The sequence below is a fragment of the Ascaphus truei genome, chromosome 3, assembly GCF_040206685.1.
Source record: "Ascaphus truei isolate aAscTru1 chromosome 3, aAscTru1.hap1, whole genome shotgun sequence".
NCBI classification, from domain to species: domain Eukaryota; kingdom Metazoa; phylum Chordata; class Amphibia; order Anura; family Ascaphidae; genus Ascaphus; species Ascaphus truei.
Genome location: NC_134485.1, coordinates 109,670,427 through 109,695,379, shown reverse-complemented (window position 1 = coordinate 109,695,379; position 24,953 = coordinate 109,670,427). Strand labels below are relative to the sequence as shown.

The 24,953-nt window shown below is 45.4% G+C and overlaps 1 protein-coding gene across 5 annotated transcripts in view; it reads right to left on the bottom strand.

Annotated features, from left to right (window-relative positions):
* Positions 1-24,953, bottom strand: part of MYO1C (myosin IC) — a 179,253-nt gene that overhangs the window by 45,956 nt on the left and 108,344 nt on the right. For 4 of the 5 annotated variants that reach the window (XM_075589330.1, XM_075589333.1, XM_075589331.1 and 1 more), the window contains exons 2-3: positions 9,160-9,315; positions 5,105-5,220 (exon numbers count right to left, since the gene is read on the bottom strand). In XM_075589330.1, coding sequence (XP_075445445.1) covers positions 5,105-5,220; positions 9,160-9,315 — 272 coding nt within the window. Of the gene's footprint in view, positions 1-5,104; positions 5,221-9,159; positions 9,316-16,207; positions 16,610-24,953 lie in introns of those variants that run through there. The other variant, XM_075589332.1, reaches the window with a different exon arrangement.

Here is a 24,953-nt window from a genome sequence, read left to right as displayed (position 1 = left end):
TTAACAGAGTTTGGGAACAGAAAACCAGGTGGAAAAGAAAAAGATGTAAGGGCGTTACTGATTTAAAACAAAACAAAAAAAAAAAACACATTTTAAAATCATTATTATCACCATGCAACAACTCGTGACCTGCAACATCTGTCATTTGTCCTCAAACTACAACCTGCAGAGAGATAGCAGGCAGGCCCGATTCCCCAGATGTGCTGCAGCATAATACATGTAGGGGATTTTGCCTATGAACGCTGTTTTGTTTTTTGTTTTTTTACGCAAGAATTCTACCACAAGGTTCTTTCCTGGGGTTATTTATTAAATAAACCTGTTATGTGCTGATAACTAGTAATGATATGGTGTGTTTGCACAGACTGAACGGCACAGCGAGCGGGCTGTTAGCAGCTCAGTTTTCGTTAACTCTGCACAAGCAAAATGGTATATGCGGCTCACTGAGAAGGTGAGGCAAAGGTACAGCCAATGACTGCTGCACGAGCCCGAGCCCCCTGCAAGGACTTAAAGCTGCAGTTCAGTCAATATCCTTCATGTGTGTTTTTTTTAATAAATCAGTTCTGTAGTAAGAAAAAATACTTTTAGCATTTTCTGTTTTTAAAAAAACAACTTTGAAAGACCAATTTTCTTGTATTCTATTTTAACAACCATTTACTAAGGCACTGCCCCTTCATGTTATGTCACAAGCCCTGGCACACCCCTTTGTCAGCCCTGCCCTCCAGCACATGTCAGTGCAGGAGTGCTCATGAATATTCATGAGCTTCCACTGACAGACAAGCAGAATATAAACAGATCCCTTCACTAATTATGTCACCAAATTTCGACCTATCAATACATGGAGAACGAATTGACCTGCAGCTATACAGTTCTTTAGGTAATTAGAGATTGCACACATAAAACTATTGAAGTAAAAAAATAAATTAAAAAAAAAGACTGAACTGCAGCTTTAAACAATTGTATTTTCATGGGCCTCGCAGTATGCAAAGAATTTCCATCCTAGTGAGAACAATAAAGGAGCAAGTTAAAGCGAAGGCTTTTTACCATTACCTTCACTGTGCAACGCAAGTGATGTGGAGCGTGTACATATCATATTTTAGCAGACCATAACCCATACACTCTTGCTGTTAGTACAAGCACTTGTGCAAACATGCCATGGTTTCTGCGTAGTAGTAGGCAGAACTAAAGTAACGTTTTGGGGACACAGCCCACGTGGCTTTTGTCTGAGGAAGGAGCTGTGTCCCTTACAACTTGTGCAGTAAACCACCGCATGTTTGTATAACTACTTGTGTTCTTCTATCTTTTCTCAAAATTATACTACCATAGGCCTCTCTATGGATCATAGGGGCATTGATGAGTTAGCTTGCACCAAGATTCCCTCCTTTGTTTCTTATATTGGCATTGGGAGTGCCTTTGTATTACAGTTTATTTATTTTTTTTTTTTTTAATCATACACACTTAAATTACACACAAAACGGAGTCACATACCATAATTCATGGGCGGGCAAGATTTTTTTGGGGGGAGGGAGAGGGGTTAGCGCTTGGAGGCCTCGCGTTCTTCCCCAAAGCATTACAATGTAATGCCGTGGAACCTGCAAGGCCTCTAAGTTCCCTTACCTTAACTCAGACACTGTCTCTAATGATTATAGTACTGTATATGTTCAGTCCAAAAATAATATTTTCAGCATTAATTAACTTAGAACAATTATCCAGTTTTTACAACAATAATAATAATAAAAAATATATATATATACTTTAAATTATTATTATTATTGTAAAGGCTGGATAATTGTTCTAAGTTCATTTGTGCTGCAAAATAAATAAGTAATGAGGTGCAATTGAAGGGTCCTCGTTACAATTTTGCTTTAAAAAGGTATACAACTTTACACACCGTCTTTTCCCATAAAGTTAACAATGCAGACAAGGCATATTATAAGGTGCAATCTCAGTCACTGCCTCCTTTCAATAAACCTGTTCAGCTCTGCAGTGACTAACCCGTGTTTATTATGCTGTGTCACTCCACAGATAGCCGCTCGTAAAAAGCTAGATTTTTAGGGATAGGACGAGATGAATGCCCTATTCTCCATGGGAAGGCAAAGGTTTTGACTAGAGCAGTGTTTTTCAACAGGGGTTTGTAGGAACGTTTGGGTTCCCCAGGCATCCCTAAAGGGTTCTCTGCAATTTTCAGGTCATTTTAAAATTGTACCAAATACAGAAGAAATTACAATGCATCTGATCTCAGACGCGCTATTAGAGAGGGTTGGGGTTCCTTACAATGCATCTGATCTCAGACACGCTATTAGAGAGGGTTATTTGAGGGCTGGGCTACCTCAGAATTTCACAATACAGTATAATTATAGGGTTCCATAACCAAATAAAGATTAAAAACCACTGGACTAAGTGCTAAACAGACTCCACAAAATAAAATAAGGTGCTGAAACGTGGCACTGATGTACCCTAATAAAGCACCATATTAAGGTCAGCCTTGATAAAGACTTTTTAGTCTGCACAGCAATTTTGAAGGGTCATCGTTAGTTTCAGCCATGTACATATCATCTTGAACTTTAATCTCTTCAGCAGAATGACAAGCAATAACGTATCTAACTATTTTGCAATTCCCATGATGTCCCTTGCGTGTGTTGAATCATTTAGGAGTGAACCTAAAAATCCCTGACGTGGACTTCTGCAGCAATCACATGAAAAACGTCTAATTTAAAAATATTTATAAAAAAAATAAAATACCACTTTCCATGGGAATGGTCAGAGGCTGTTCCGTGTTGTATATAAATACACATTCCTTGCTACTGTAGAATCACTGTAACTTAGCAACAAGTGAAATAGCAGAGAAACACTGGTTAAGAATAACATATAAAAAAAAAAAAATAAACTTGTGGTATGAACAGAATAGGCCAAGTCTGAAATAAAGTTTCCAGATTTACAGGCTGAATAGCAGACACAAGCTGGGTAGAGAGAGGATAGATCCCAATACTGTTACTCTTCTCTTGGCAGTATCAGTCCTAGTGAGAGGGAACCTACAGATCGGGGACGTATCCTAATGTTCCTGGAAGCAGTAGTGAGTTTAACCTGTGAGATTTTGGTGTACGGCATATGGTTTAGAACAGGGCTGCTGCAGCAAAGGTGGGTGAATCATTCTGACTGAGCCACCTGTGCTGAAGCAGGGTACCCTGAAAACCTGACCTGTTGGTGGCCCTTGAGGACAGCAGTAGTCCACCCCTGGTTTAGAATGAAGAACTGGGGGAGGGTAGATTAAGAACAGCATGGCTTTAGCAAACAACTAAACCAAAAATACTACATACAGCACTGGAAGTTGTGGGTCCAACAGCAGTTTTGCATTAGCTTCCCCTCTGTTTTCACAGGTGTGTAACAACTGAGCCATAAAAAAAGGATTGCGCAGAAAAACACAGGCCACATTTTGGGAAGGTAGATATTTAAAGCAAAAATAAAATAAAAATATGAACTGCAGTTGGAGCAAAATGTTGCACTTCTGGACAAAAGAAATTATTTAAAAAAAAAGCTGTAAAGCATTGCTAGTTTGCCCACATTTCTCAAATCATAGGCTTGAGCAATCCATGCAGTGGTGTTCTGTTTTTCATTTTTTTAATACTGGTTTGAAGCAGGGGGCCTCCGGAGCTGAACCCCGTTAATTTCAGCTCTGGGGATCCCCTGCTTCCGGAGATACTTGCCTCCGAAGGGGGTGCTGTTATCTCCTGCAGTTCAAAGCTCCCCTGTCACATGGGCCTAAAGGAACCTGCACCAGCTGACGTCACAGCTTCCTATTGGCCTGCAGGGCCTGGGGTCTGTGAAAAGCAGCCATAATGTGAACCCCAGAATGCCTACCAGCACCCACAATGAAGGTAAGTATCTCCAGAAGCAGGAGGTGCTCAGGGCTCAAATTAATGGGGTTCGGCTCCGGAGACCCCCTGCTTCAAGCCTATGTTTTAAAAATGGGGGGGGAGGGGTAGAGAGGAAATGAAAGTGGGGGGGGGGGGGGGGGGGAGAAGAGAAACGGCTTGTATTGCTGCCAACATTAGACTACATTTAATATATTGGACTGATCATTCAAACTTTCAGTTATAGGACATTTGTGAGAACAATATGAGATATCATTGGGTGATATGACCCTGGGGGGTTTTGTTTGCCTTCCTCTGGATCAATAAGTAAGTATAGATATAGGATAAAGTATCTGTTGTCTAAATTTAGCATAGGTGGAACTTGATGGACGTGTGCCTTTTTTCAACCTCATCTACTATGTAACTATGTAATATATAGTAAATAAAGACACACACAGACACACAAACTTTTGGAAACTATTTCCCTGTGACTCAGCAATCCAAAATAGATTGTAAGCTCTTCAGAGCAGGGGCTCATTGGGTCTGCAAAATTCTATGCACAGCGCTATGTACATGTCAACAGGCTATGTGAATAAAAAGACACATACATACACAAAAATATGGCTATCCTCAATACAAGGATAAATATAAAAGAAAAAAAGCTTAGCCAATATCTGGCTGCACGCTGGACGGTCCGGGCTCACATATAAACACTGAATGAGGTCGAGCTTGAGAAAGGGTCTTTAGGACGTGAAATGTCGCTTGTTTTTATCCATTTGTAAGATGGACTAAATAAATGTTGTACTTTTTCCATCTACAGGAGTGCTGTGGACATCATTCAATGTTTATGTAATTATATACCACACCTTAAATAAGTTATGGTGGGTAAAAAAAAAAAGTGACAAAAAGCCTCCACAGTATAGCATACAGAAAATGATCAATATAATTTGCTGCAAATATACACACACGCAACTTTAATTATTATTACTATCAAGTGAGGTACACTATTGGCTCCTTTCCTCTGCCTTGCTTCCCCAGGTTAGACTCTCTTATATAAAAATAAATATGGACCAAGCACATAGTTGATGAATGCGATCACACTCCTTATGTGTGTTTTAGTGCCTTACTCAGCATGTTGTAATCACATATTTCACTTCAGCTCCCAATTCTAGTTTTCCTGCCACACCTTATTGCGTTTGTCTTTCGTCGTCATGTGCCATCCATTTAACACTGAAAAGATATTCAAATTCACTTACATGTGAGGAGACACTTCATAGAAGCTGACCCCTCGGTATCTCTCCATGTGCTGCTTGCTGTAGATCTCCAGCTCTTTGTATGGGTTAACAGACACCAAAACAGATCCAATATATGTCTGAGGATAGAAGGACAGGAGTAAGTGGAGAACACACTACTGAGCCACCGATTGACTTTAGAGGTCACCTTCAACTGCTGAATGAACTTGGGTGTTTCTCGAAGAGAAGACTCAGTGGGAAGATCCACTAACTTCGGATATGGGTTTATCACACTGTGATCCTGGGTTCACTGCTAGTCAAATCAATGTCGATAGCAGTACGAAAACCCCTATCGGAGGTTAGTGGATGCCGGTGTATGCCCCTTACTCAATAGCCTGGAAGGCCATCCTCCCCTTGCTCGTGAAACTGTAAGCTCTATTAATTTGAATTGGGATTCGACATTCAAAAACATGGGAAGATGATTCAACACTATATTAAACCAAACGATTACATCACACACAAAAAATTTAAAGGATTTGACACCCGATGAAGAGACAGTCTACTCTCTATGGTCCTTCTCTAAAGGAAAAATACCACTGATTGTTTTGTGCTTCCGGAGGTCCGGTACCGGTTGGATATGATAAAATTCTAAGTCAATTAGGACATGCCATTGAAAATGTATTGATTTGTTGGTAGTGCCCTCACCAGAAAGCAAATTATCCGTGGACGATGCTATGATGCGGGTAGAACGTGGCAAAACTGTGGGAGAACCAGAGGCGTAAGAGTATAAAAAAAACTTTAAATAATAATACTAAATACATTTAAGTTGTAGATAAAAACATAAAACTAAAACTAGCATGAAGACCCATTGGTCCTTGTATATTAAATCATACAGCTTTTATGAATAGTGCCTTACTTACCAAGACAACCCCAAATATCCAGATCAGTTTTCACACACTAGTGTGCAGAACAGTGATGAACATCAAGGCCTACAAAAGTCTGTGCTGAGGTTACAGTTAGGGCTGCCGGGACACCAGTCCCAGGCCTGGTGGCTGTGGGGGCCATGGAAGTTGGGACTGGCCAGAGGTACACTGTCATTATATATGTTACATATATTACATACATATTTGCGTGCGAGCGAGCGTACATACGTATTCGCGTGCATGCACAAGTATTCGTGTACGTGCACACGTATTTACGTGCGTGCATATGTATTCACATTCGTGCGTGCATATGTGCGCATGTGGTGAATGGAGTGGAATGGAGGCCTGAATAATTAAACGGAATACGGCGCGCCCCGGAGGGCCTCGAGAAAGAGGGCTCCCGGGTGTCGGCGGATTCCCGTTGGGGGCCTAGAGTAACCCGACCAATAACGATGAGCATCCTGAAGCAATAAGAAGGGCCAGGTCCAACATCTACGCAGAGCAAGTAAATGTACATCCATTCGAGTGTTAAGAGTGGGCACTAATGGAAGAAACATTCATGTATGTCCGATATAAAATACAAGGCAACGTTGTCAAAATATATATGGGCAGTCCCTCGGCTTGGGTACACGAATAAATGGCTGTACTACAAAAGTTCCTGGAGCCCATTTTTCTATATCCTTGCTACCTCATCGCCCAGGTGCCTGAATCAATCACCCTGAGTCAAGGTAATCCATGTTGAGTAGTCAACCTTTACACCACGATGTCAACTCCCAAGGAGCCGGGCAGGGAGGGTAAAATACATCAACTCTAAATTTTTTGCTGTCTATAAAGAGACATCCATTGGTGACATATTCTGGCTAAGAAATTAATAGCCAGCCACATAACAAAGCATAAGTGCAGTTTTACACAAACGTTACATTTTTACCTCGGCTGATCTCCGATTTCTCAATTGTGATGGCATGAAAAATGAACACCAGCTTCTAGCCATAAACGGTCTCATACCCACCCTACCGCCTTTGTTTGAAGGCTGATAGTCCTTCTTAGAAGAGGAGTTTAAACCAGGCAATGTACAAGCTGACACGTACAAAAAGAGTGTAGCTGCAACAAAATACATCTCACGGCAGAGTCTGAGGTGTGTATTAAAGAACCCTATTTTTTGAGCATGTATGTAAAATTCTGCATGTTTTTTCCATTAGTGGTCTGACGGCCATTTCTCTCTGTCTTGTGGAGGCTCCGATGTGTTATGCAACAGTTTAAATTGGAAGCTGCTGCTATTGCCAGCTCAGTCTGGTGCTGAGTCTACATCTCTTGCACCCCTCCCTCCCAAGTGATTGGCTGCCAGAGAATAGGCCCTCCTAGTTTTTACAGAAAGGAGGGATAATGCATAAATTGGATGGAGGGATAGGAGGGATGGAGGGAAAGGAGGGATAATGCATAAATGCACAGGAGGGATAATGCATAAATGTATTTGAGCTACTGCATATAAAAATGCAATTGTTACGGGCACAAACAAATATGCGCGCGCGCACACACACACACACACACACACACACACACACACACACACACACACACACACACACACACACACACACACACACACACACACACACACACACACACACACACACACACACACACACACACGCTTGATTTTATGGGAGTGGAACGACAGATTAGAAACCTGCTACCAGTGTGGCTTAATGATGTGCAGGGTATAACGTTACCGTCATGGATTTAAGGGTGCGTGCACGTCTGTTAATACGGAGACTCTCTTTGTGGGACTAACTTTCAAAGGAATTCCACACTTCTGCATGCGCAAGGCACATTTTAATGCTTTAACTCGAACACATTGTCATCTCGCTGGAAGTACCGAAGGAACAGCAAGTGTTTGGTTATCAATAAGCTCCCATAAAGGGAGTGATTAAGCGGAAATATGAATCTTATTTTCAAGTGCATCCTAGTACCCCATGAAGAGAGAAAGTGATTTCCCCATATCGCATAGTAGACAGAATAGGAACCGTAATCTTTAAATTCAACCTCTTAACCACAATACCACTTCTCCCATATGATGGTAACCAAACTTAAGATTGTATGCAGGCTACACCCTTAACAAGAGTCCTGCTTCTGTATATAGCAAGAGTACACTACCACTCGCTCTACATTTCCCTGCTCTCCAATGTTTTCACTACCACCTCCCCCTCCAAGCCATGATGATCAGCAGCAAAGACAGCTGGAAGGATAAATATTTTCTCCGAGCAGATGTAGGTCTGAGGAGCTGAACACTGTCTAACAACTTGTTAACTTTAGGGAACGGTCCTCCCACTCAAACATAAAGCGCTGTTTATTACAAGACAATTAGTAAGGCTTTCCTGAGGAGGTAGGTTACACCCTTTTCTGAATGTAGCCACTTTTTGGTGGTATAGTCACTACTCCATATCTTCACAGTTTCTTAGTTGTAAGAAAATAAGATCCGTTTCAAAAAAGGGTCTCATTTTCTGTTCTTAAACCTGAAAACACCAAGGTCGCAGGTTTGTATAGGGGAGGGGTAGAGTAATGCCGCTATCTCTGTGGAGTTTTAATGTCTCGGTCACGCGGGCCAATAGGATGCCGTACCGGATGACGACGCAGCTTTCTATTGGCCCCACGGGACATTTAAATGCGTCATTTCGTTAGGCACACAGTTCCCTGGCTGCATAGGTATCGGCACACCTTACAGAGGCAAGTATCTCTGGAAACACAGGGGTCCCTGGAGCTGAAATTAACATATATATAAAAATACTCCTCTATTCAAGCACATAACCAGTGAAGTTATAATAGAGAGACTGTGGTATCTTTAGTTTCTACTTGTCGGGGGTCGGCCACCTTGACTGTTTTTGACAAATTAGAGAAGCTGCCGTATAATATTCAGTGACCCTCTGTATCCTGCTTCTTCTGGAAGCCTCTCTGTTCTTCCCCACCCAATATTTCACATGGGCAAACTGGGGAAAAGGCCGGGATATTACTGTGCAACCTCTCTGATAATTCGAGACATACAAATGCCATTGCAAAACCATGAAATATATATCGTTATGTCCATCTCTCTCATAGGGGGTCACACACGAGGAGATAATACCATACTAACTGAACACTGAATACAAGTGTGTGACTCACATAGATGAGATTCTCTTTAAACCGTTTGCGCAGGTTTTCCACGAATGCCGCTTCGCTGGTGTAGTTCTCCAACAGGACGAAGTCCTGGACCCCGACCCGGTCTCGGGCCGTTAAGGCACTCTCCATGGTTAGACGGATCCCGTCAATCGCCGGAACCTGGAAGAAAAACCACGACAGGGAAAAGATGCATTAACTACAAGGCTCTGACAACAGGCATAAAGGAGGCACAGTTGACCGCATTACAATAGCCAGAAGTGAGATCAAGACCACAATGTTTGCCACCCAAAGTCCAGCCCGCAACATAAGTCTTCTTGTTAGGAATCATGAGGGTAGTTCTGTGGGTGCTACCGATCTAAACTTGCAGTCCAACATACTTGGAAAATGAGAATAAAAATCATGAGCAAGAGGCACAGCAGTCTGTTCCATAATATGCATTTTTTCTATTTTTAACATGGAATTAAAGCAGGGGGTCTTCAGAGCTGAACACCATTCATTTCCGCTCCAGGCACCCCCTGCTTCAGGAGATAAACACCTTCGTTGGTGGTGCCGATAGCCGTTCCGCTAGCAGGGTTCACGTAATGGCCGAGTTTCAAAGACCACGCACCCTACGGGCCAATAGGAAGCAGTGACATCAGGTAAGACTTCCTATTGGCCCACGTGATGCAGGAGCTTTAAACTTTGCCGGGATCCAAACCTCTCTGTAGGGGGTGCGGGTATCTCAGGAAACAGGGGGTCCCAGAGCTGAAATTAATAGTGTTCAGCTCCCCAAACCCTCTGCTTCAAACCTATGTCTGATAATAAAAAATGTTAATTAAAAAGTCCATCAATTGCTCCTTTAAAAGGAGTAATCTATTGTTCGCTCCCATTCAACATGCATTTACAATATTGCATATTATAGAACAGTCCCCACTTATTTTGCCCCCTACTTAATGATGGGGGTTGGATCTAACACAAAAGGGGGGGGGGGGAACAGTACGTCACTCACGATCCAAATATTAAAAGGATTTATTTTAACGTTTCAGTCCCGAAAGGGACTTTCTACTTTCAATTGTTGTTGCCTAATTATTATAACTAAGTGATGGTATAATCCCTATTAAATGCGCCAGAGTTTATACTCCTTGTTCTGTGGTGTCAATTTGTAATATCCTCAGTAACAAAGCTCTATATAAAAATATTTCATAAAAAATGGCAGCCATATTTCAGAGCACAGTTTTTACATCAATAATTCTCAGAAATGCAAGTCGTTTCACATTGAAAAAGGTGGTCAAAATAAACGGAGAGAAACCTTACATTTTTTTAAAAAAAAGTAGCAGCCTTGCGCTGGTACAAGACCCCACTGGCCATATCCAAATATGTCCCAGGCTACTCTCCAATGTGCCCAAAAAGCTGCGGGGAAAGAGTCTTCCCTCCAGGTCGGGGACTTGACCCAGAATTACTGACCTATGGCACCAGATAAAACCTGGCTACAACACATCCTAAATTCCGATATTCCCATAGATCCATGGCTTTTCCTCTTAAGTAGACCCACCCAAGACCTGTCACGTTCTGAGAACAAACGGATTGCCCGCATTGCAACAGCTCTCAGAAGCGAACTAGCTGCTATCTGGAAAAAAAATACCATTCTTGCCTAGCATCAGAGATAAAATATAGGTCGATATGCCAAACGGGAAAAAAATGACGAGCTGTCTGAACAATACTTGCCAAAAATGTCAAAGGGTCTGGCAGCCCTGGCTGTCTCCTATGCGGGTAGCGCTCATCTAAACCCAAGTAAAATTCTCTTTTAACCCCTTCCCAACCACCCCTCTCCCAGTGCATAACCCTGGTGGAGTGGCTGACGAGGGAACCCAGGCAAACTACTCCCAGAGGCTGCACAAGGTTTCGCCTACTAGCCATCATCTATCCACATGGCTCCCTCCCAGGTATCCAATATGCATAAACAATGCTAGGTATCTACGCCTATGATGTAAAGGCGTTCCAAACCCCCCCAGCCCCCATAGGTGGAAAAATGTCATCCTAAAGTTGCAGTAGTCAAACGTGCTGGGTAAAATGTACCATACAGTATTCAACATAAATACAAGAACACCTGTGGGAGAGCACTTTGTTGTCAATCCAAATGTCCCTACTAACGCTGTGAGAACTAATATTATTTAACAAAACACTGATCAAAAGGTATGTGATAATGGGACATGTATTCCCTGTGAACTATATAATTGCACAGATCCTCTGCTCCCAGAAGCCCCAAACCATCTAGCACAGAGCTGGCATCAATAAGAAGTACTCTTGTATTTCTACCTTTCATGTGTCATAAGAGTTTTATATTTCATCAGAACGTCTTGCAAACACAAAATGGTATTTGGGGGTAAAGCCTAGCCCAGGGCACGAGGACAGCATTCTTATTATGAGAAAGTAATTGGGTAATTTAAAGATTTATTAGGTCGATTCACCATTGATTGTGAATCACGCAAAGTATAGGACACGTCCTTCCGTTCATTTTCTGGTGTTTTATGTATAGATCAGCTCTCCATCCCTTATTTCACCTGGAACGCTCTTCGACATAAAGACACACTGAATCTCACCATCTCCTCCGACTGCGACACTGGGTTCTCAAACTTCTCCCGATAGGCCTTGCACAGGTTTATGGCTCAATCAACTAAGATCCTCTCTGTATGGTGAATCCACTAGTTGCTACTAAAACCTTGCGAGTCCCGATCAGAGGTTTAAACTACACTGACTCGCTGTAAATGTTAAATCTTTGGCAACCCATTACATTCAGCACCTTACAGCCGATTAGAGTAGCCTGCAACACAACATATACAATTCCCTGCTGCACAAAAGGGCTCAGTATAACCCAAACCGCTTATTATAGTCATTCCCCATTTAGAACTGTGCATGGCAACCTGGATCTAAGGTAGTGCTAGGCAAACGATGATAATCAGAGGCACACAAGTGTTGTCGTCAATCACTCAATGCAGCTTCATACGCACCTCTACCAAAGGGGAAGGGGAGAGGGGGGGGGGGGAAGAGAGTCAAAACACAGAGTAGTTGCTGTGATTTTGCAGTATGCTCGGACCTATGCCATGCCCAGATTTTTGGATCTATAAATCGCTGTTATATTTAGAAGGCGGAGACATTAAATGTATATAACTGTACATGAATATTAAATGATCATAGTGATCTATTGTTATGCAAAATAATATGGATAATGATATCCCACTAAACTACAAACCGTACCTGGAATGTTTCTGTGCAAAGAAAATAGCATTAAAAGCCCTAGCATGTCATTGGATTCTTAGTGACCCCCTAGTTCTCTTCCCTTGTGGGGGAGACCATGGCAGATCTTGTCTAGTACGTGCACGTTAAAGGGCCCAGTAGCTTGCTCACTGCAGACCTCAGCGGTGCAGAAGTTCAATGTCTGCCGCCTCCTCTTCTTGCTTGTTATTGTTTGAGCAGCAGCTGCTTCATGTACATATAATCGTCAAGAACATGGATAATTACCAAACACCTTTAAGACCCATCTTAAAAACACACCTGCTTAAGGAAGCATATGAGTAGCGCCATGGCTGATAATTAACACCTCATACATTAACCTTGGCCCCTTGCAGACGCACTTACCAGATAGCCCTCCTACTGTCTGTACGCTCTTCCTACCAACAAATTAGATTCTCCTTTTCCTAAATGTTACTTTTATGTCTGAAGCACTTCTCCCCTTTATGTGTTATTTACATTATTTATTGTTTATATGATTGTCACGTATATTACTGCTGTGAACCGCTATGTACAATTATGGCGCTATATAAAGACATACATACAATGTCAAAATCCCATAAGGTTACATACAGTTTCAAAGCAGTTTTCCAAAACAAAGCACCACAAGTTCTCTTACATTACGCTTCCATCTCTTCAAGCCTGCTCAAGCCTTCCACAATTCCCATCATTTTAGAATGTGTTTGGTATGTTAGAAGGGCAATTTACATGCTCAGTCCCATGCCCATAATGTGCCCATCAATGTATTGTGCCGTGTGATAGTTAAGAAGCAGGGACGCGCGGCTAACAGCTATAATTCTAACGATGTGTTAATAATCGCATAAATATTCCCAGATTCCTGGAAAAACTTGCACAGTTGCCACATTACCTCATCTTCCACTGTGAAATGCACCTCTACTTTTGTCTGGCACTCAGAACTCTCCATCTTTTCCTCAACTTGAGACACAGGTGAGGAGGACAGATCTTCATGCTGAGACAGATGGTACCCCATAGGCACCAAGGAAGTTTTTTTCTGCTGCACCAGTGACCAAAACCCTTTGGTATCCATGCTCAGAAAACCAGTCTTCCCTGCAGTGTCCCACGCCGACTATCATCGTGAGAAGAGTAACACTTCCATAAAGTGGGTAAGTTCTCCCAGGAGTCCATTCACCCAGCCAGTGAGATCTCCTCCATCCCCAAGGGCCATGAGCCGCTTTCATCAGAAACCTAACACACTGCCCTAGGCCATCTCACTATTAATATCCTTGCTTATTTCTAAGGAGCCAACATAACCCAAAGCACAAAAGGGCCTTGTGTTTCTCGGAGAGTAGCAAAGACAAACTGGGTAAATAAAGTGTTGCTAGTGCACATACTTTGTATATTCAATTCTTGCTACCTTAAGCAGCAGTCCGAGCTGATGTTTTGTTCTTTTTTTTGCATTTTATCTGTTTACTTTAAAAGATCTATTCTTGCCCTTTTCGGCATGTTTTTTTTTTTTATCAGATGCTTTGTTCATGAGATATACAAGTTTCAAATATTAAGTATCTGGGAGGTTAAAATGAAGCTCCCCCAAGAGACCATTGCTCTGCACCGCCATTTTTCTTCAATTGTCGTCTTCCCTTCATGTGGCTGGAGACTGCCAATTGAACTCATGTCGGCAGGGATCCCATGAGTACTTCCATGCCCGAGGTGATTTTTTGATTCAACATGAACCTTGGATACTGTATCTGTATCCAGCATCGTAGATGCCGCGCTAAGGCTTTATTCAGGGTTGGGGCTCGTGACATCCAAGATCGCTCCCTTCCCGTGTGTGTGGGGGTCTTCAGTCCCACTTCCCAGTGCACACCTGAGTAGCACCACACATTAGTTGCATAGAAGCGTTAGTACTCGCAGTTGAGCATTTATATATTACCCTGGCCCCGAAGGAGTTCCATACTTTCATGCAAAGAACACCGCCACTTTAGATATTCTGAAAGCCATTACCACAGAGGTTTTTATGATGCACCAATATTGGATTAGGTTCCTTTTTTTGTTTTCTGAAGGAACTACAGATTAAGAAAATCATGTTTCTACAACACTATTAAAAAAAATTGAAAGAAATAATAAAAAAAAAAAGACACAAAAACATTATAGGAGATAAAGCAGCAACGGTCTCCTCCCCCCAGAAGCCTGTACAATTTAAAAAAATAAAATAAAGTTACGTACAGTAAGTGTGATCTTGGGCAAATCAGTAAATGTCATGGTGTCTCTGTTTACCTGCAGTATGTCACTGATTAATAGCTGCATTGTTCCTTTCTTCCCTTGTGAATTTGCTGCTGTATAGACAAGTGCACCAGAAAAGTGCAACAAAGATCCCAATCTCTCAAAAAGGACTGCAAAGCCCCATCTGAAACTAAATGTGCAATATGAACACAATATCTAAATATGTATTTGGCTCATAAAAACACGCTGCCTTATAAAAACAAGGAGATCCCTGTTGAATATCAAAAGGAAGGAGGAGGAGAAGGGGAAAGAGTTGGACGCATGAAAAGATAGTACAGTAGATGGAAACACATCTTCTCTGTTCGTCTGTGATTTTGTAGGGAATGAAGCCCGTGACAACCAGTGATCTTGAAAGGACGGAAAAGGCGTTTTTGGAAACAGTTTTGCCATTTATGTAGCTATCTAGAATCAGTCCCCAGGTGATACTTTGGGACATCTGAAATGGGTCACTCAAGTGTAGGTCTCGTCATGGTTTAGGTATTTAGGGACAGTAAATTACAGGCGGTGGGACAATCGGGCTGCAGCTGTCCAGCATCCACATGGCCTGATTAACAGCAGCAGACTATTTGGACATCTACTGGTGCTCAGGTTGAGGGAGGCAGGTAATTGCAGTCTTCACCAACAAGAACAAGGTTGTATCATGGCCATTGTATTAGAAATTGTCTCACCATTGGCCTCAACGTGTCTACCAGGTGACCCAAATGAGTCAAACTATTTCCCTCAGCAATATTGCCCGGCTCTAGGTCCTTAAAGTACCTAGGGATATTTGAAGGGTCTTTAAGTCCTGGGTTCAATCCCCCTCTGCTTTATCCTTTTGTTAACTCCCAACTCCAGGAAAATGAGGAGCACAGGAAAAGGAAACAAAGACTAGCGCGTCGGAAGGGGAAAAGACACTATTGAAAGATAAGGAATGGGAATGGATGAAAGTCAAGAATGGCAAGATGAACCAAAATAAAGACGGGGCGCCCAAAATAAACGAACGGGAATGAGTGGAAGAAAAAAAAAAAATAGAGCAGAGAAAAGATGAGGGGTGGAGCGAAAAAAACTGAAGACCATAGAAACGAAGGGAAAAAACAAGTAGTTGACAGTAAAGGAAGCCATAAAGAAGCAATGAAAAGACGTTTAAAGAAGACGTAGACAGGAAATAGTCTGTGGTGATCACACTTGAACCCTATCAAGTTCTGGGCCGTTTTCTTGAACATTTACTGTAGTTAAAAAGTACACAGTGGATCAGTCATTGGGAAGCATCTGATTTCCAAGGCTAATAAAGGATAAAATATCCAACGCACTCTCCCATTGGAAAGATTGACAGGAAGCAACATTACGAGACACGCACACAGAGCGATTTACAATGCAGTTACACAACTACCACACCCCCATTTAAAAAACAAAAATATATAATATATATATATATATATATAGAAAATGTAAAAAACAAGATATAGAAAACTTTCCATCCCCAAATGATTCCCACTATTAAATTTTTACATTTGCCATACGCATAACGGCACATTAAAGTTTAAATTCAGCGAATTAAGCTCACCGCTGCTCTGTACTTCATCACCACTGTCAAGTTAGGAGGAATCCCAGGGAAAGAGAAGAGTTATTCAAACCAAGGCGGCCAGCAGCTCAGTGACAGGTAATTATCCCAACGTCAAAACCTGGACCCACAGCACCAGAGAAACCAAAGGGAAAAAAACATCCAGACTTAGACAGCCAGGTAAATAGTCCCCATCTACGGTATGAATCCAGCTTCCAGAGTTAAAATGCGCTTCACCGCTTCTTTTAAAGGCATTTCCACTGCAGAAAACCCAGCTGCAGTCCTGACTAGAGTTTCTGGTGCCGTCTGGAAAGTTTACCCGCAGACGACCTGAGCAGTAATGTGAAACATTACAGAAAATAGAAGTTATTTTTCTTTCCTTGGACAGAAAAAAAAAAAAAAAAAAAAGGACTCAAAGCTGGTTTCCAGACTGTGTGCAGGCGTGACTGGCAGGGAAAGACAGGAATGAAAAGGAATGAGAAAAAAAAAAGGGGGCTGGGAAACTTTGGCTACCGACCAAACCTAATAAACACAACACACAAGACAGGGGAATGGAGGCTTGTGATTGGAGGCCCCCTCGTTCCTCCAGTTTCTGCACTCTGATGCAGATTTCTTGCTATGAGTAATCTTCGGGACAAACCCAAATGCACACCCACCCCCCAAAAGAATCCTACAGGTGAGAGTCAGGTGGAAAGAAACCAGAAATTATGATGATTCTACTTCTAAACTAATTTAATTTCCTATATGTTATGATTAGACTGCATTGCGTCAGATACGCACCCATTAAGGGAAAAGGTTGAATAGAAAATGGCTAGCTAGCAAATACGAGTCGACCAGCCTATATTAAGAGGCTTACCCCTTCCATCAAAAGGGGCGCCAGTCAAGATATTATGGCATATCCAGCCACCATTAATGAGGCACTGCACCTACTGTATCAGGTAAGAGGTGGCCAACTCAGCAAAAATACCGTATTTTCAGACTGTGGTTTATGTTGTTGTGCTCAACAGTATTACACAAAAATAAGCCGGTACTGCTCTAAAAACAACTCAATTACTCACTGGTTGGTAGTTATGGGGTAATTGCGCCAGTGATCGCTACTGATATCATTATAGGGGTGCCTGAAATATGTCTTAATGTGAAAGTGGGTTAGTACTATAATGAAAAGTGACCAAATAAAAGCTTATGTCATAATCGCAGCCCTACAGTAACCTGTTCAACATGCTTTATCCCCTAACCCCATCCCGGTCAAAAGGTGCCAGCAAAGCACTGCAGGGCTTCCTGGAAGTAAAATGGATTGAACAGCTTTTAAACATGGCTAGCCATGACCGACCCTACCTAGAAGACAGAGAGTATTGTATTCCCCACATGTAAGAAAAGCCTGTTCCAGTGCCTGTAACCAGACGTTTAGATGCTGGCCTTGGACACAGAAATGCGCACATTGAGCGAGTGTGTCACGTTCTAGCTGCCATTTCTTTGCAAGTTCTCATCACTGGCTGGAATGCAGGAACTCCTAGCAGATTACGAACGTAAATTACACTCTGCATTGTGTGGTACAGACACAGGAATTCTGGGATTGCAGTGGAGGGTGAAGGAATTAAGTGCTTTGCCATTCAATTTGGTACAGTGCTGAGTGCTGGCAGCACTGTACTGTAAACAACATCCATGCTCTATAGCACTTACAATCTATTACATGGCGACTGAGGCACAGGGAGACAAAATTACTTGCTCGAGGACATTATTGTTACTAATGATCTTTTATTTATATGGCGCCAACATATTCCGCAACGCAGTACAACGTGGGAATGAAGAAAACGCGTCGCACCACCGGAAACAAAATTGCTGGAGAGAGGGTAACAACAAAAATAAGCTTCACTCATCGGACCAAGTGACCGGCAACAAACGGGAGCTGACATGTTTCGTGCCCACGCACTTTATCAAGGCTCCCTGAATATGCCTCTCCCCAATGTACATTTATATATCCCGCGAACCCGGAAGTAAACAGGACGTGACGCAACGTGCCCACCACAAGATGCTCAGTACAACTGAATTAAAAAAATAAAAACACTCTTGAATAAACTTTGCTCACAACACAATGTGGGGCCAAGAACAAGAACACAAAATTGAATACACACACACAGAGAATAAAACAATAGGTGATGAGGTACCTGGTCCGCGAAGCGTGCATGTGATGTACAAGGTTACTAGTATATATTGTACTAGCTGATATACCCGGCGTTGCCCGGGCGTGGAAGGGCAGGGGGTATGGAGTGGAAGGGCGGGGGGGGGGGGGCTTGGAAGGGGGGGCTTGGAAGGGCGGGGGGGGGCGTGGAAGGGCGGAGGGGGGGGGCATGGAAGGGCAGAGGGGGGAGGGGCGTGGAAGGGCGGGGAGGGCAAAGGGCAGGGAGGGGCAGGGGGCAAAGGGCAGGGAGGGGCGGGGGGGCAAAGGGCAGGGAGGGGCGGGGGGTCAAAGGGCAGGGAGGGGCGGGGGGGCAAAGGGCAGGCAGGGGCGGGGGGGCAAAGGGCAGGCAGGGGCGGGGGGGGCAAAGGGCATTGGGAGGGAGGGCAGGGGGCAAAGGGCATTGGGAGGGAGGGCAGGGGGCAAAGGGCAAGGAGGGCAGGGGGAGGGCAGGGGGGGCAAAGGGCAGGGGGAGGGAGGGGCAAAGGGCAGGGGGAGGGAGGGCAGGGAGGGGCAGGGGGCAAAGGGCAGGGAGGGGCAGGGGTGCAAAGGGCAGGGAGGGGCGGGGGTGCAAAGGGCAAGGAGGGGCGGGGGGGCAAAGGGCAGGGAGGGGCGGGGGGGCAAAGGGCAGGGAGGGGCGGGGGGGGCAAAGGGCAGGGAGGGGCGGGTGGGGGGGGCAAAGGGCAGGGAGGGGCGGGTGGGGGGGGCAAAGGGCAGGGAGGGGCGGGTGGGGGGGGCAAAGGGCAGGGAGGGGGGCAAAGGGCAGGGAGGGGCGGGTGGGGGGGCAAAGGGCAGGGAGGGGTGGGTGGGGGGGGCAAAGGGCAGGGAGGGGTGGGTGGGGGCAAAGGGCAGGGAGGGGCGGGAGGGGGCAAAGGGCAGGGAGGGGCGGGTGGGGGGGCAAAGGGCAGGGAGGGGCGGGTGGGGGGGCAAAGGGCAGGGAGGGGCGGGTGGGGGGGGCAAAGGGCAGGGGGAGGGAGGGCAGGGGGCAAGGGCAGGGGGAGGGAGGGCAGGGGGCAAGGGCAGGGGGAGGGAGGGCAGGGGGCAAGGGCAGAGGGAGGGAGGGGGCAAGGGCAGGGGGGGCAGAGGGCAAAGGGGATTGGGAGGGAGGGCAGGGGGCAAAGGGCATTGGGAGGGAGGGCAGGGGGCAAAGGGCATTGGGAGGGAGGGCAGGGGGCAAAGGGCATTGGGAGGGAGGGCAGAGGGCAAAGGGCAGGGGGCAAAGGGCAGGGGGAGGGAGGGCAGGGGGGGCAAAGGGCAGGGGGAGAGAGGGCAGGGGGGGGCAAAGGGCAGGGGGAGGGAGGGGCAAAGGGCAAGGGGGGGGCGCAAAGGGCAGGGGGGGGCAAAGGGCAGGGGGGCAAAGGGCAGGGGGGCAGGGAGGGTAGGGGGGGGGGCAAAGGGCAGGGTGAGTCAGGGACGCGTTAAAGAACCCATTCCCCTGCGTGTACTCACCTTGCACACGGCCGCGCTCCTCTTCCTCTGGGTCCCGGCCGCCCTCCTCCTCCACCTCGGGCTCCTCCGCGGCGAGGCTGAGACGCTCCGGTGAGGAGGTGCTGGGCCTCTCGCGGGGAGAGGCGGAGACAGCCGGAGGAGAGGCGGAGACAGCCGGAAGTGCGCCCGCGGGGACGGGTAGCGGCCTGTGTGAGGGGAGAGCCGCGTGCTCTGTGAGGGGGGCGGGGGGGGGTGAGGGAGAGCGCCGGGTGAGGGAGAGCCGCGTGCTCCGTGTGTGGGGGGGGGGGGGTGAGGGAGAGCGCCGGGTGAGGGGAGAGCTGCGTGCTCTGTGTGGGGGAGGGGGGGGTGAGGGAGAGCGCCGGGTGAGGTGAGACGCGCGTGCTCTGTGTGTGGGGGGTGAGGGAGAGCGCCTGGTGAGGGGAGAGCCGCGTGCTCTGTGTGGGGGGGGGGGGGGGGGTGAGGGAGAGCGCCGGGTGAGGGGAGAGCTGCGTGCTCTGTGTGGGGGAGGGGGGGGGTGAGGGAGAGCGCCGGGTGAGGGGAGACGCGCGTGCTCTGTGTGTGGGGGGTGAGGGAGAGCGCCTGGTGAGGGGAGAGCCGCGTGCTCTGTGTGTGTGTGGGGGGGGGGGGGGTGAGGGAGAGCGCCGGGTGAGGGGAGAGCCGCGTGCTCTGTGTGTGTGGGGGGGGAGGGGTTTGAGGGAGAGCGCCGGGTGAGGGAGTGGCCTATGGGTGCTGAGAGAGGTGAGAGGTGCCGTGGGGAGGTGAGAGTCCCCCGCTGTGTCCCGGGTGCTCGCTCCGCTCCCCCGCTGACTGTAGCGGGGGAGGGGGGGGATGAAAAAGCGGGAAACCGGGAGACCCGGGGAGAGGAGGAGGTGCGCGGGGTTGTGTGTGTGTGTGTGTGTTTTGGCCCGTCACTCCGACTCAGGCCAATGAGAGGTGTGCGGGGGCGGGCGGCCCAAGGGACCAATGAGATTGCCGCTAGGGACACAGGCCATGCAGACAAACATACAGTGCTTTCACAAATATATTCACAAATATATAGTAGATTGTAACCCCTATGCTAGATGCACCTAGGCTGGTCAAACTGATCCTAACAACTGTCAGACCAGGTCATCAAGTGCCAAAAATTACCAAAATCAGGGAACCATTTTGCCAACATTTTCTAAATAATCTTTGGTTTTATGCATGGTCTGTATCTTTTTTTACTTATATTTAAAAAAAAAAAAAAAAAAAAACAGAAACGAGTCAGACAAGGAAAGAATAAGATACAGAACGTAAAATCTATGCAGTAGCCCTGGTTTAGGAGACGAGTTTCTTCTTCACATATAGTAACAAATGAGGGAGAGGGAGTGGGTGGCATGTTACCTTTTATTGGACCAACCAGTAGTTGATATGTTACAAGTTTTTGAATCTCTCAGGGTCCTTCATTGGGCATATCAACTACTTGTTGGTCCAATAAAGGGTATCATACCTCCTACTCCTCCCTCCTTTGTTACTACATGGAAGAAACACGGCGACCCACCCTTCTTTGCCTTATTCACATATAGTATGAAAAGCTCTGTCAAATCTATGAAGAACTCATGTTTGTCCATGAAAAGCTACAACAACCTACAGTATAACATATTATACAATACTCCAGGACCCAAACCGTACTCGAACTTTGCAACAACACTGCCGACCGCTCTGACAATGCAAATCCTACATCATAAAAGCCATTTTGCCATTGTATCCCTTCCACATTTCTCCACTATTGCAGTTCCTAAATTTCCCTCTGTTGTCATGCAGGAATAAATACTTTTGATAGAATTATTAAACAATATATATATATTCATTGTAACATCGCCGGAAGAAGAGATCAGTGTACCAACGTTTCGGTCCTCGTTGAGGGACCTTCCTCAGGGAAGTGACTGATCCCAACACCCATATATACCCACATCCCCATGTGAAAAAACACTTGCATCTAATTAAAAATACACAAATCACATTCCCAGGTACAGCCCACAGCAGATAAACCAATACACAGTACTGATACTAGGATAAACCAATACACAGCACTGATACTAGGATAAACCAATACACAGCACTGATACTAGGATAAACCAATCAGCTCACCTAATGTGGTATCTGTCATCACTGCTGGCCCATGTTTACATCAACTGTGCAAGCATGGCTACTGGTGTGTCACATAGCCATCCAAAAACGTGCCTGACAGCCCAGGAGGGCATGCACAAAATCGCCATATTTCTTACTCATCTACCAATAGCGCACTGAAAGACCGCCCATGGCAACCCGATTGCGTCTATGGTGACATAGGGGGCTACGGGCACAGCCTAGATGCGTCATGTGGCAATCTATGCCTAGCAACCCAAATGGGGCGTGCACAGATCACCGCTACGGCTGCTATCGTGTGTTGAGCGCCGCGCGTGATATGCCGCGCATGCACAACTCCGCATGGCAGCCCTATCGCGTCCCTAGTAACTCAAGGGACTGTATGTACTGATTAGACGCGGTCGCTGCCAGTATTTGCAGGATTACAGCTGTTACATATAGTAAATATTGCTATAATAAAGACGTGCTGTAAACTCGAGAAGTTCTTAGCTCAAACAAAACATATGGAACTTCTCGTGGCTCTCATAAGGGGACGGAGGTATATATCCTGAGTAATACTAATGCCAAGGCCTGACGTCACCCTCATGAATATTAAAACAGGACCAGGCAGCATGAGCTCAGCTGCTGTGCATGCCTCAGCTGACTCTGGAAGCAGTTACTTTCTCTCTCGCTCTGTGCCTGCCTCCTCGCCACGGCACCTCCACTTCCTTTTAAGGAGAAAATATGTTTCTACTGGAAAATTTGAGCGTTGACGGATCTGGGGCTGCAGCAGAGAGCAAAAGGAGTAAAACTATCTGCTCCCAGCGCGGGACGCTCGGCTTTGAAAGATCTCTAGCTGAAGGGACCCCGGGCTTTACACATGCTGTGGGGAAGCTTTCGGAAGGAAAAAGAAATACTGACACCAGAAGCAGGAGAGAGGGGCAGTTACTACTACATTGACATAGAATCTGCTATTTTAATGTGTGACGCTCACAGGGTATAAAGTAAAGATATGTACAGTACAATAGCTCAACAGAGTCCCATCAGATAACACGGTTTGGACATACTCACACAATGCAACGTTTCTGGCCCAGTGGCCCCTTTCCTCAAGCCTGCTTTGCAAATGTGCTGTGTCCACGTGGCCTTTTATTGATTCCACTTGATTTATTGATATTGTTGAGTGCTGATCCATTTTTGCTTTACTGTTGTACTGATTTATGCATACTGGTGGTTCTTCGCACCAACTGTACCCAGGTGAAGTCTTTCTCAGTCCAGTTTTTTTTTTCCCCCTAAATTTGCCGAGTGCATATTCGATTTTTTCTTATTTGACTAAATTGACACAGAGGCACCCCCCCGGAAAAAAACAACAACGATATTTTTGGCCTTGGTTAATGGATACACAGCTGTAATTTCAGATACGACCCAGCTGTTTGTACCCAAGAAGAAAAAACAACAAATCCCTTAATGCTTGGGAACAGAAGTTAGAAACCAAGGTCTGGGCCAAACTAGTACGGAAACTTGGAGCGGATTGGCAGGTGTGGTGGTTTGAATTGTTTAAAGAACCCGTCCCGCCTACTTTTCTTTTAATGGCTTTTTTGTTTCTTATAATTCAAACCAGGTGGACCTCCCGAGTTAACAGTGCTAAAATTAGCTCTAGGTAGTTCCCTGGTTCCTGACACATTTACCATTTTAGTTGCCAGTGTTTAATCTCCGATTAGGGAAATCAAAAGTAGCCGCAAAATCGTGTGTGCCGACAGGAAGCCGCCATATCAACCGGGTGATGTTGCATGGATGACCTCAAGCGCCATCTTTGTAAATCCAGGAAAGAACACCAGCAACTAAATCGTTAAGAATCACAGAAACTGATGGAACATTGGAGTAAAAAATATATAGTGCCATTCAGCTCCAGGGCACCACCAGACCTAAATTATTTTCTAAAAAAAATAAAATAGGTAAGGACAGTGCAAGAAGAGAAACATGCTCTCTCTGAGCCCCATTTGAACCAGGCCGCAAATGCCCAATGTGGTTGTAACTCATTTCTGAGAACCTTCTCACATCTTAAAACCTCTCCATTGCAGGGTGGCCTTCAAGTCCTGACAGATACAGTCTCCAATTCCAACAGCCCCTATGTATCTTTCTTCTCCATACGCCTTAAAGCACCAATCTAGGCAGGAGGTTTTCTTTGAGGTTTTCTTTTATTTTTTTAAACATTGGTTGGTGGCAGGGGGTCTCCAGAGCTGCACTCCATTCATTTCAGCTCCGGGGACCCACTGCTCCCAACTCTCCAATTGGCTAACAGGGTTCACGTAATGGCAGAGTTGCAAAGCTCCCACGCCCTGCGGACCAATAGGAAGCCATGACATCACCAGGTTCGGCTTCCTATTGGCTCACGTGACGCAGGATCTTTAAACTCTGCTGAGATACCAGCACCTGATACGGAGATAAGTATCTCGGGAAGCAGGGAGTCCCCAGAGCCGAAATTAATGGGGTTCAGTGCCGTAGACCCCCTGCTTCCAAAATATATATATAATAAAAAAAAATTAATTAAAAAGCATGAATTTCTCCTTTAAAGCACTATTTGCACTTATCAGCACTTATCAGCACTTATCAGCACTTATCAGCAATTATCAGGAATTATCAGATGTGCAATAAAGAAAATGCACTCCGACATGCCTCACTTCATTGATTTTAAAGACAACACTCACAATGTAGACAGTCAAGGGTGGATTGAACCTTGTAGGTGTACAAGACCAACACTGTGGCGGTTACTGATCTAATTGGAGAATTGAACCGCCATAAAACAGGCACTGCATAAAATCAGTAGTGTTATTATCAAATAGCGAGTGAATACAACAAAGCACAGACAAAATAATGTGTCCACAGCACAACAATAAACCCCACACAATACACAATGGGGTTGGATCCTATGCCTTGAGAAATACCGTTTTGACACACACACACACACACACACACACACACACACACACACACACACACACACACACACACACACCTATTTGGTCGGGGTGGGATCATAGC